Genomic DNA, 12961 nt, shown 5'->3' on the forward strand with positions numbered 1-12961 from the left:
GAGCCAGGTCTTCTCGTCCAACAGTATGTAACTTCACAAATGAGCTTCTGGAAACCTTCCCAGAAGACTTGAAGCTATTATAACTGCAGAGGTTGGACCGATGCCTTATTAAACCCAATGGATTAAGAATGAGATGTCACTTAAATTCATATCTGAGTCAAGGCAGGTGAGCGAATACTTTTGGCAATATAGTGTATATAAAGAAAAACAAAACAGCACAAAATACAAAGTAGAATTTAAACCTTAAAAGCTATTTTAAAATGATGAATGTTGGTGAGGGTTTTGAACAAGGACAGAGTGGTGCAGTTGCGGGTGTGTTTTGGGAGTGTGTTCCAGAGGGAGGGGGCAGCTGTGGAGAAGGCTCTGTCGCCCCAGGTTAAGTGCTTGGTCCTGAGTGGTGGGGAAAGTTAGGTTTTCATCAGAGGAACAGCGAGGGTGGGAAGAGCCGGTCATTGAGGTAGGACGGTGCCAGATTCTGGAGCGCTTTGCTTTGTAGTTTAGGAGAAAGACTTTGAATTTGATGCATTCGGGAACAGGAAGCCAGTGGAGTTTTTGAAGGACAGGAGTAATATGGTCATAGGAGCAGGTGTGAGTGAGAAGGCGTGCGGCAGAATTTTCACTGTACTGTAGTTTGTTAAGGAATTTGGATGATGAAAAATAGAGACTGCTGTTGCAGTTATCAAGCCTGGAGGTGAGAAAAGCATGGATGAGGGTTTCAGCAGCAGGGAAGGAGGGTGATGAACGAAGATGAGCTATGCTTCTTAGGTGAAAAAGGCAGTTCTGGTGATGTGTTTGACGTGGTGGGTTGATGTCGAGAATTACTTCAAGGTTACGGATGTGTGGTTAGGGACAGGGGTTGGAGTTATCGATGATGAGGTGGAAACTGTGGGTGTCTTTGGTGCGGGAGATGATCATGTCCAATTCACCCCAGTTGAGTTTGAGGAAATTGGTGTGCATCCATGATTTTAGTTCAATGAGGCAATTGACTAGGGTGGAGTGGGTTGCACTAGTAAGTAAGATTATAGAGAGCTGGACGTCATCGGCATTGCAGTGGAAGCGGAGGCCATGGCGGCGTATGATGTTACCAAGTGGTAGGAGATAGAGGATGAAGAGGAGGGGACCAAGCACCGAACCCTGGGGGATTCCCTGAGTCAGAGAAGCAGAGGTGCAGTTGTTCATGTTGATAACAGGTGTCGATTGGTCAAATAGGATTTTAGCCAGGAAAGAGCAGTGGCAATGATACTGAGTGAGGATTCCAAGTTGGAGAGGTGAGTGATGTGGTTAATGAACAATCATTAAACAAATCTTAGAAAGTGTCTACTGTTGTTTCCTGATGCTACTTGACATTAACATTGGTCTGCATGTTCCAACAGATCTTCAAAGTGCCAGGCTTCAAAGGGCAGGTCGGCTTCATCACCTCCATGTCTGACCATTTCTGTGGCTCATGTAACCGCTTACGCATCACCGCAGACGGCAACCTCAAGGTAAAGACCATGTGCATGCTCATACGCCTGTGTTTGTGTATGTCTGCCATACTGTAGGAACACTTCTCATGTGTCTTCAGGTGTGTTTGTTCGGTAATTCTGAGGTGTCCCTTCGGGATGTGTTACGCTCCGGAGCGTCAGATGAAGAGCTGCTGCAAATAATCGGCGCTGCTGTGGGCAGAAAGAAGAAACAACATGCAGGTAAGATTGTGTGTTTGAGGAACTTTTCTTTTCAATCAATGTTAACAGAGTGACGGGTTTTCAGGCATGTTCACTATCTCCCAAATGAAGAACAGACCTATGATCCTCATCGGTGGGTGATACTGCAGCTGTACGTACAAACTCTCAAACTACCAGTAGTCTGAAATAATCATTTGTATCACACCTTCCAAACTGTTGAACACTGGCAGGCAGGTTATGCCCATTTGACTCGATGATTCATTAATCAGTCACAGCATTAGGTAGAGCTATACAGTAATCACTCTCTATATTGTGGTTCACTTATTGCAGATTTAGTGCATCGCATATTTTTTTTTTAAGGTCAATATTGTGCAATTTCTCATCTACACACTCTTATACAAGGCAGCTTTATAAGCCAATTGATTTAAATGTGGCGGCAGTGACTCACCGGTCGTCAAATTGCCTCTTTTTAGCAGATAACGAAACCTTACCAAGTGTGTTATCCATTTAAAATACAAGCCACTGTTAAAGTTTTACTAAATACATTCACAAATACCAACCTGAGCCTGAGGAATAGCTATTGCACACATTCGTAACAATATCGACAGGAACAAATGTAATAAGAAGCTAAGTTTAGTTTGATTTTCTACAACTACAATACTGTAGTTTAAAACATGGCCGCAATGAATTCTGGGTACCCATAATGCTTTTTGCTGAAATTGCCAGGACCGTGGGTGTGAGGAGTAGTGCAGACGGTCAACCCAGTAAATTGCCCACTCAGACCATGTCTGCCTGCCTTGTAGTAGGGCATGGCTAATAGGCTTGTACTTGTGTTGCGTGTGTGAATGGCGACCTCAAGTAGACAAATAAAGTGCCTCCACTTAGCTCTAAAGTGCAGCATCTCAGCCTGTCCGAGCTGACTTTGGGCGAAACGCAGACCACCCCCTCTTAACTGGTCGCCAGTCAGTTGTGACATGGACAACCATTCGCACTCACATTCACACCGTCACTGAGTGGGAACTGAACCTACACTGCCTGCACCAAAGTCAGGCGAGGTTCTACTCCATCAGTGACTATATGAAACTTATTACAATAAATAAGATGTTTTTCTAATATTTTGGCCCTTTCATGTAACCAAAACATTCAAAACAGCTCTCAGTATGATGTTGTGCAGTTTAACACCACTGGAAACTACAACCAGTGTCAGTCAAAATGAATACTATAATTTCTGCTACTGTGCTTGTTGGATTTTTTTTTATTTTATTTTTTTTGGGCTGCACAGCAGTAATACACATTAAACCGTGGTAGACACTTTTGTTGAAGGGTATCCTTGAATGACACTGTTCTTTATATTCCAGGCAGCACTTCCCAAACACCTTCATCAAAAGGCATCTTGAAGTGTTTCCACATTGTCATTCAGCACGTTAAAAAAATATCTCCTCATATGTGCCATTCAGGTGGAAACAGAGTCCTTAATGGCGTGAGTCTTATGTGCCTTCTCGACCACACTGCTTCAACACTGGCAGACCGTGACTGCTGCATGACAAACATAATGAGTGGCAACTCCTATCTCAGTGAAAAGAAACAGATGGAACCCTTTATCAATGTACAACACCACTTGTCTGACTTTAATGGTTGTCAAACTGCATCCCCTTATCACACCAACACTGTGACTAACAACCCCCAAACAAATGATAGTCGCTTACCCAGACACTTACGAATAATGAAGGGCAAAGTCAACTGTACACAACATAGTGTGAGGCAATGTCACAATAACATTTCTAGCCAAGACCCCCGCATCTCACAGACCGGCAGCCCTCACCTCGATGGTACCCCAGAAGCCCAGCTGACACACACAGACGCTCAGGGCCGAGCAAGCATGGTGGATGTTAGCGGTAAAGCCCCGACGCGCCGAGTAGCCAAGGCTCGCGCCACCGTGCTTTTGAGCCCTGTTGCCTTTGGGCTGCTGCGAGACAACCAGCTGGTCAAGGGCGACGCCTTGGCGGTGGCCCAGTTGGCCGGCATCATGGGCTCCAAACAGACCTCGGCCCTCCTTCCGCTCTGTCACCCGCTCCCTTTAGACCACACCTCAGTCGCCCTGGACCTGGACGAGCAGCGCGCCGCTGTGGTCATCACGGCGACGTGTCGCACCACCGGCAGGACGGGTGTCGAAATGGAGGCTTTGACTGCTGTTTCCACAGCAGCTCTGACTGTTTATGACATGTGTAAGGCTGTGAGCCATGACATCATCATTACTGACATAAAACTACTTAGTAAGACTGGGGGGAAGAAAGACTTTCTACGAGCTTCACCCTGAATTAACATGTTGCACACAATACCTACACAGCACTAATTGCAGTCTTTGCAACGAGACATAACCACATTCTGTGAGATTGGTTCCTTTGAGGGTTCCCATTAGCAAGCTACTAGTTGAAATTAGCCTTTTAACTCACTGGACTTCATTTTCTCTATATAAGAGCCCTATTGCTTTTAAGAAGGAAGGAATTAAACATTGTTCAGTTGTCAAGGTAGCACACTATACATTTGTCACAATAGATTTGGAATAACATCCAAACTGTTGAAAGCTCATATTGATGTCTTTGTCAACATTTTGAGACTTGCAGTTTTCTACCAGTTGTGCCAGCTGTTAATGATTATTAGCTTTGTTGGAACTAAACAGTGTCATACTTAAGAGTTCTCACTATACCTACGCCTTATATTGTTTGTAAAATATATGTAATTACATTAAATTTCTCAACCCGAATACTGTACAATAGTGTTGTTGTCTTATTTGACTGTCTGCAGGAGAGCAGTCAAAACATTAGAAACATACAACTACAAACCGGTTAAATTGTTGTATTGGATTTAATCAGATTGCGATGAAGTGCCTCATGATGTGGCTAATGACAAAAATCACCACGGTGGCGTCTCAAGGATTTAGGATTTACCGCTCACTGGAGAGTTGGGAGCACTTTCTGCTGGCCCTCTAGTCACAATGCCGCTTAAAATGTGTTGCTCTCCTCCGAGAGACCACTGGGGGACGACAAATGCTCTCAAAGATTGGTTGTTTTCTTTACTGCTGATCAGTAATCACTGCAGGGATGACGGCTGCCTCCAACCCTGCTATCGAGATTGGGAAGTGCACTTTAACACTTATCTTACTAAAGCACTTGTGGCATAATCGCGATGTATTTTTGCACATCTCTGCATGTAGTATGAGAAAGCAAAATAAAAAATACAAATCCAAGTTTGAAATTGTTTATTCTGATTTATTTAAATTAACAAACACTGCTATTTACATATTGCTGTTTTTTTTCTTTTTGAATAAATTTTAACAGTTAAAGCAGTTGGAAAATAAGTAATAGTAGTTGAAAACAGGCAATAGACAGTAGATGACATGTACAGTAGAAGATTTACGTCAATGGCTTTCCTACGTGTGTTGAGGAGCTGCAGACAATCTTGACACACACACAGACTCTCTTTTTGGTTGTTTTTTTTGTTTTGTCTTTTTTTTTGTCACACAGGAGCTAAAAATTCTTCTTGCATCTGCATGAAACCCAAATATTGCCGAGAGAGAGAAGAAACAAATATTTCCACCCAGGTAGCAGCAGCACATTGTATTAAAACGTCCATTTGTCTGCATCCAGCGCATGATCATTTAACTTTTAACTCCTAAAAAAATATTTAGGAATGTTTGAAGTGTTAATTGATGTCTCGACTATCACTACTTTGTCCTTCTCGGTGCAATCACCAAAATCCTTGTCGATTGAAGTTAGACCTGATAAAAATCCTCCCGTGGTGGTCATGTTTCATCCCAGGCCAGCTGTCTTACTACTATTCCTTCTGTATTGTAAAAACACTCTTTATGATTTATCTTTGTTTTAAGCCAATTAGGCTTCCACTTGGGTAACAGGTACCTTGATGTTTTGTTTTACTAAGAAAACACAGTATAAACAGGGTTTTGACATCATTGGCAGCTGGTGACAGTCCGGTTAGACCACAGTGGCTTTTTTTTTTTTTTTTTCTCATATTTGAGCAAAAAATCCCTCCTTTTTTTCTTACACAAAGACGAACAAAGAAAAGGATTAGAAGTGTCAAACAACCCTTTTTGGTTTCGTTAAACCTGAACTGCCCTGAGTGGCAGTGTTGACAAAGGTAAGACCTTTTTTATTTCCACAATGTGAGCAAAAGAGGGCAAATGTGAGAGCTTCTACATCGTCTTAAAATGTTAGGGAAATTCCTGATGTTGCACAATGGCCCCATTTATTTATTTTGTCCCTTTGGTAAGACTATCACACAGCCTGCGTTCTTCATGATGGGGTAATGTTGAACGGTATCCCTGGCATTAATGTAAAGCGCGCACGCGCGCACACACACACACACACACACACGTTTGTCTTAAACGTGTAAAGATCAGGTACAGAACCACAGGTGAAGCACACCACTACTAACGCAGTCAAGCCACATTGGCAAAATAGAAGGTGAAGAAGGCGCCATCAATTCGTAACACCGAAGACCATGATGCTTTTCTACAGGCAGATGGGGGAGAAGACAATGTCTCCAAACCACTTTTTTTTTTTTTTTTTTTTTTTTTCTCCTTCTTTCAGTACATAAAATACAGTGGATGAAGAGATGAATCAAGGTCTGTGAGGAGGGTATAAAAGGAAACATCTTACATGAAAATAAAGATCAGGAAACGTTTGCTCAGTGTCTCTCGTGCTGTGACCTCTGTTGATTCGTCTGGCAGAGTGCAAGTGGTCATGGCTTTTAATTCATTCTTCTAAAAATATATTTATATAGATATAGATATATTAAGAACTCATTTTGAATAATCATCTGAACTCAGAATGGCCAGATTTCAAGGGAGTAAAGAGTCTTGAGTAAACAGGTTGACGCTAAGTTGAGATGGCAAAGCGATGACGCGTTAAGGATTGCTTGCACACACGTACAAGTCCGACTCAACAGACTGAGGCGGGACAAGAAGAAACACGCAGCGTAGCCCTTGTGGGGTCTCCCTGCCAAAAGGGGGGATTGCTCACGTGATCAGCTTCTCCAAATGTGCTTTGGGGTCTTTCGATCCTCGCAGTGTTTCGCGCAAAGCGCGCGCTCACAGGGCCAGGAGGGTGGGCGAGTTGAGGGAGTCTGACGATTGGTCGCCGCCGCTGCTGCTGCGACGGTGGGCCTTGGAGCAGGACTCGGAGGAGGGCGAGGGGCTGTCGGGCTCCAGCATGCTCGGGTAGGTGAACATGAGGTTGGGGGCGTTGGGCGTGGCGGCCGGGGTGGACGCCGCCACCACCGGCGTGTTGAGGCTGTCTCCGTCCGTACAGTACATCCCACCCAGGCAGATGGGCTTGATGACGGAATGCTGGGCTTTGCCCTGCACCGCTTCCTCCGTGTCGTCCGGCTCTTGCTTCACCACCACGTGGGCCCGGGCGGCCACGTTGGGGCGCATGGTCAAGGGCAGGGGGGCGCATTGCTGATGGTGCTGATGGTGCTGATGGTGCTGATGGTGCGCCGGAGGCTGATGGTGGCGATCCTCGGTGGGCAGCTTGCACACGGGATTGTGGGCCACCAGCATGAACTCCAGTTTGTCCTTCTCCTTCTGGAGGCTTTCGATCTCTTTCTGCAGGTCGGCTTTCTCCTCCTCTAGTTTCTCGGTCTCCTGATTAGACATAAACGAGAGATGACGTGAACCACTGAATGTGAGTTTTTGTTTCTTAGTTCTCATGCCATCAAAATCCAATTTTTTTTTTCTCCTCTTTTAGAAATAACAAAGGTCAAAAGGAATCTGTGACATGGTTGAAGTTTGACAAATGCGTTTTTTCCCTTGAAGGCAAAAGGCAATGAGCTGCTTGAGACCGGATCAGATTTCCATGGGTTTGTTTCGTAGATAGTTACTAATTATTTCGAATAGCTGCCCACACCTCGGTTGGCACCCATCCACACAATTCAGCTGAACGCCAACACAGCGTTTCTGGGTTTTAAGCGAGCGGGTCTCCACCGCCGCCAAGCCAGACAAATACAGTCTGTAAAGTATACATATGCTGTGTTGCACAACAACACTTAATTATATTTATCATGTATAATGTAACTGCGGAGGAAATAAAGCCAGCGGTCACCGTCGGCAAAAAGTTGAAGGATGCAAACGTGACATTGCTTTGAACGCTCGGTCGCCACACACTATAATTACACAATGACGGTATGATGATTGTCAATTAAAATTGACAACATTTTAAACATGAATACAATCAAACAGAATGCAGCTTGTAGCGATGCAACAGTTTATTAAAAAAAACATAATCCACTACATTAGTATTGTTGTTTTTACTTTTCCTGTACAGTACTTGGGTTTCTTTTTACTAACTATAAGTAAGTACAGTTCAGTTGTATTAAACTTAGTATAGTAAATGTGATTTTTTTTTTTTTTAGGATTATAACCTCGGCCTCAGTATTTTTATAATTTTTTTTTGGAATGCATTTTAATGTTAGCCATTATATTTGCTAAATATTTTGTGAAGTGGTACTTTGGTCAGAAGGTTTGAGAACCGCTGATCAATTTAAGGGCCATGATTGTAGACATCGGTTTTCCAGAAGAGGGCAGTGTTGATCTGATTACGGCAACAAATCATTTATTTGCGTTTTGTCTTTGTTTTCAACTTGAGTGCCATCTAATAAGCGCCCGTATGTGTATGTGTGTGTGTGTGTGCAGGGATCATAATGCACAATTCATCACCGATGCGAGACAGACAGGCAAGATAAGATGACATGCTGTCTGAGAACTTTGACTCATGGGTAGAGAGGTATGAGGAAGTAGTTTTCCAAGGAGGTGCACATAGAGGTGGTGTATGTGATCAAAGGACACAGTGTGACATTTCCTTATTTGGAATTCAAAAACTGGCCATGCCAAAGAAAGGCTTTTGTTTCCCCTCAGAAGCGACAGGCCGTTGTTGCTTTTTCGTGGGCGACTCACAGCGTGGCCGGGTTTGGGAGCCGATTCCAATTTGCCGCTGTCCTGCATTCGCGGAGGGTTGCAGCCGACGGCGAATTCCAATCCTGGGAGTTTTGGAAGTCTCGACAAGCTCGAGCTCATTGTAAATCGGGCTGATTGCTTCATTTGGATGCTGCATGTTAGCGGCTCGATAAGAGGGCCGCAGCTGCCGAGGAGAACGCTTCTCTATACTTGTGTCAGGCTTTTATGCAATGAGCTGGGGGGGGGGGGCAAACCAGTATTGCCAGGTTGCGGCTTAAGGTGTGGAGCACATTCACTCATCAAACGACTGTGCTGCTGCCAGGCTGTGTTGAGCTTTCGTCACCCTTTCTGCCGCAACTCTCAGCGCCATTCCCACATTGCTAGCTCCATTTATCATCGCCATCGTCAACTTAACGGGCAAGAGGAGGAGGTCCATCCATAGCAAACTCTTTCCACTGAGGCCCACATACAGGACCATTAAAACCCAATTAAATATGCTGCAGCTAACCATATGCTGAGCACTTTTGGATACAAAAAAAATATATAATAATTTTAAAAAATATTTGAAATAAGTGTGATATTTTGGAACGCTCCATTTTTGTTACTTTTTTTATTACATTTAGAAAAATACAGTGCTCTCTTTCAGCATTTTGACCTGTGACCTTTACAGGACGTGTCGAATTTGTACTGTTCGAAGCGTGTAAATGCCGTCCCGGCTGGACTTTGGACACCCCTGATCTATACAGTCGGCGGACACGATCCCCGGCGAACTCTTGGGATTCTCACTCACCCCTTGCAGCATCTCCGTCAACTCGCGTCTGCGGTTGCGGCATTTGGCGGCGGCCAACTTGTTCCTCTCCCGCCTCACCCTCCTCTTCTCTTCTTCCTCTGGGGTGAGCTGAGGGGAATCAAAAGCAAGGAATGCGGTAGTGTCTCGGCAACGCGCACGTATTACATTATCCGTCTTCGGGCGTAATGCAAAGACGACGTGCTTATGGGAGCACGCTGCTTTACCCTGAGGGGAAACTGTTTGGTCGTGTGTATTTAGTTTATAGTAATTGATATTTCGATGCTGTCCCCCACCCTCCTTTTAGGTCCCTTTTTCCCCCCAAAACGACTGAACGCTATCCCCTCACCTGCTCGTCCCTCTTGCGTCGGCCTCTGGCGTCCCCGATGGAGCGGATGACCCCGGGACGGGCCAGGGGGTTGTGGCCCAGCAGCCCCTGGCCGTTGCTCAGGTGATGGCTGTACGGGTGGGAGCGGGAGTACGGGTTGGACATGGAGGTGATGACGGTGGGCTGCACCATCCACTGAAGGTCTTGGCTGGTTGTGATTGCATTAATGGTGGGGATGAAGGCACTGTTGGAGCCGGGCATGTCGACCCTGTATTTCTGGAAGGAGTCAGAGGACATTCGGTAATTATAACATTCTAAAAGGAAATAAGCCCGTCACCACATTTTTAATAATGATTCAGTCCACCTAGTGGGGGAGTGACACAAGCTGTGAATCATGTGGGGAAGCCCAAGGTGGGCTGTTATCTGTTTTCTTCTCCACCACTGAAACTGTGAGACATGCAAGTTGTTCGGAACAACTTTTGGGCCGCTCTATTCATCACGCGTCTATGCGTTATTTACGCACGTCCTTCTATTCCAGTTATTCCCAACCTTCCGTCGGATATCCCGGCAGTCTTGCGAAACTTTGTTGATCCGGTGACTCATTTGTTCAGTGCGTGTGAAACGCGGTCAGTTCCAGTAAACCGGGAAGCGGCGCGCCGCACTTTGGGAGGACTTCGCAGTTGAGACATGTCGAACGCGCAAAGGGGAGAGAGGGGGGCGCCAATGTTGTTGTTGTTTTTCAAAATCAAACATAAAAGTCCCATTTGATCTTTCTCTCCTTGTGGTTGCGTTTTAATTGACTACGAGATTCCAATAGAAGCAAAGCAGCAGCCATAAATTCCACCGAAAGTCGTTGTGGGGAAATTGTTTGCGTGAGGCTTTTCCTCAGAAATGACGACTTCCTGGATGTAGTCCCTCCACGTTTACGTCTCGACAACAGTTCACCATGACGCGCGACCCATTATGAAGTGAAAATCGAACTGTGGGCTGCCATAGCGTCCGCAAAATGTCTCCCGGTCATCTCACGTGTTGACGAGGACATTTAAACGCATCGCACCCTCAATGCCGAATCGGATTTCTATCGCGTGTCCCGTTCCCAGACTCCACGATATGGAATTGATATCGCCGTATGTGTGACAGATAGCGGCGCCATCCACGCAAATATACGATTCCAATGTATTTTTTTTTGTTTTGTTTTGTTTTCATAGCGCCAGTTAAATAGCAACAGAGGTTTTTCGAGGTGCTTTCCGTACGCAGCATGTTAAGAAATATCCGTCGTAGGCTAAATTACATCTCGACGATTAGAGCGGCGTTTTTTTTTATTTTGGGTGTGCGCGCAACGGCAAACCAATGCATAAAATCCGCACCCGCGAGTGGCAACTCCGATGGTTGAAATGCCACGGGGGGATTCGTGCGCGCACACAGTTGAGTCACGGGTGCGATCGTGCCATCGCGTTTAAACTGCAGCGGCAGCTTCCAGATGAGGCTGCCGGAGCGTTTACCTGGTAGGCTGAGGTAGAGATGGGGCTTCCGATGGTGCTGCTGCCGCTCGTGAACGACTCGGGCTGAGCCGGGGAAGTGCTGCTGCCGCGGGACGACGTGTCGTAATTCCCGGAGTATTCCTGGTACATGATCCGGGAAAGACAGAAGGGGCCGGCAGACTTGTTGAGCGCGGAGTCGGAGGTAGAAAATCCTCGCTTGCGTCGAAGGCACCAACAGGGTGGTGGTGGGTGGGGGGTGGTGGGGAAGGGGGGGTTGGAATCAAAATCAAAATCAAAATCCTCCGGTTGGACGGCGCGTTTCCAGAAAAGACTTGATCAAAGTTGCAGTCGCGGGTTTGCAGTCACCTGGAACATCAGAGTGATGTGAAGTATTTGGAGACGATTGTCCGTTTTTTGGTATTCGAGAGGTGCAAGGTGCGCGAACTTGAACTTCAAGTTCAGATCGACGCAGGTTGACGCTCGCTTTCGAGTGGTTTTGGTTGTTGTGTTTGTCGATCCTTGTCTGTATTTCCCACCGTCTTGCCGATTACGCGCGACCCGTGGCGTTCACGTCAACACGTCGATGTTGTTGTTTTTAAAATTATTATTATTCTAATTGTTTTTTTTCTTTCCAAACCACACTTCCTAGAGATGACTCACTTCAATGGCACTATCGAGAAGTGCAACTGCTTTTCAACGCCGACGACAGAACCCACGTCACGCATATGGGCGTTGCAACTGGAACCGAAGGAGGAGGAGGAGGAGGAGGAGGAGGAAGAGGAGGCGGGGGGGTGGGGGGGGGCCTCTTTTTGGATATAGTGGCGAAATAGACAGCTGTGTTCCTCCGATGGATATTGGCGTTAAGAATAACAGCGCGGATGCAAGCGAAATGGACTCCTTCAAACGCGCACGAGGACATTTGCGGACGTCAGAAGCTGCTGCGAGGGCCTCGCTTGTTTGTCGCGCTCCATTGGGTCCTTTGACGCACGTTTCCTAAAATGGGCAATTGCGTCACAAAGTGCACAAGCGTGGGTTTCCTTTGGAAAGGAAGCGCGACGTACTGGAGGGATTCCCTCCCTCGCGCTTTTTTTCAGTTTGCTGGTGCAGTCACGTGACTTGCCAGAATTGCAATTTAAAAAAATTTAATTAAATAAAAAAAAAAAGGGCTCAAAGCAGCACCTGTGCGCCTGCGTCCGAGGTCGCGTGCACAATTGGCTCGTAGTGCATTGTGGGTTCATTTCAAGCATATTACTCGAAGCGTGTAGTCGAGCGTTCGCCGCTTTTAGAATTGGAAAGGAGCCGCGCTTCAGTTTGGATCGTAATTCGGATGCTCACCGCACAAACAAGGGCACGGAGCCCAGAAAATGACACGTTACGCCACGTGAAATGGCGTATTAGTTTTAATCCGATCCGCTATGGGTCCTATTTTAATCTGCATCAACACTGCTGGTTATGCCCATCTTGAACATCTTCGCCACGCAGACTTGTCAAATAAAGTTTCGGCAGCAGCGGGGAAGTTCTACAACCGAGGGGGAAAATTAATCATCATGGGTGGGAGGGGGGGAGTCGTTACAAGAAGGCGTCAAACCTTTCCAATGTGTCATTTTTGTCACCCTGCGCCTCAGGCTTTTTGGTTTAATAGCGCATGTTCAATCGGGTTTCTTTTCTTAAATGATACTAATTAATGAATATTATTTATCAGCTGCCGGCGGCGCAGATTTGCCGTTGCTA

General features: G+C 45.9%; 2 protein-coding genes across 10 annotated transcripts in view; one reads left to right on the top strand and one right to left on the bottom strand.

Moving 5' to 3' along the window:
- Positions 1-4919, top strand: part of mocs1 (molybdenum cofactor synthesis 1) — a 23315-nt gene extending 18396 nt beyond the window's left edge. For 5 of the 9 annotated variants that reach the window (XM_061793828.1, XM_061793827.1, XM_061793822.1 and 2 more), the window contains 4 exons: positions 1374-1484; positions 1565-1685; positions 1750-1797; positions 3023-4919. In XM_061793828.1, coding sequence (XP_061649812.1) covers positions 1374-1484; positions 1565-1685; positions 1750-1797; positions 3023-3981 — 1239 coding nt within the window. In that variant the 3' untranslated portion in view covers positions 3982-4919. Of the gene's footprint in view, positions 1-1373; positions 1485-1564; positions 1686-1749; positions 1816-3022 lie in introns of all 9 variants that reach the window. The other 4 variants (XM_061793830.1, XM_061793829.1, XM_061793823.1 and 1 more) reach the window with 4 other exon arrangements.
- fosl2 (FOS like 2, AP-1 transcription factor subunit) lies at positions 4909-11920 on the bottom strand. Its single transcript, XM_061793833.1, has 5 exons — positions 11597-11920; positions 11252-11446; positions 9771-10025; positions 9425-9532; positions 4909-7326 (listed from the first exon to the last, which is right to left on the bottom strand). Exons 1-5 carry the CDS (start codon positions 11603-11605, stop codon positions 6772-6774), a joined length of 1122 nt encoding a protein of 373 aa, XP_061649817.1. The 5' UTR covers positions 11606-11920; the 3' UTR covers positions 4909-6771.
- Between the last annotated feature and the right edge of the window lie 1041 nt (positions 11921-12961).

This window comes from Phyllopteryx taeniolatus, chromosome 13 (assembly GCF_024500385.1).
Source record: "Phyllopteryx taeniolatus isolate TA_2022b chromosome 13, UOR_Ptae_1.2, whole genome shotgun sequence".
Taxonomy (NCBI): Eukaryota; Metazoa; Chordata; class Actinopteri; order Syngnathiformes; family Syngnathidae; genus Phyllopteryx; species Phyllopteryx taeniolatus.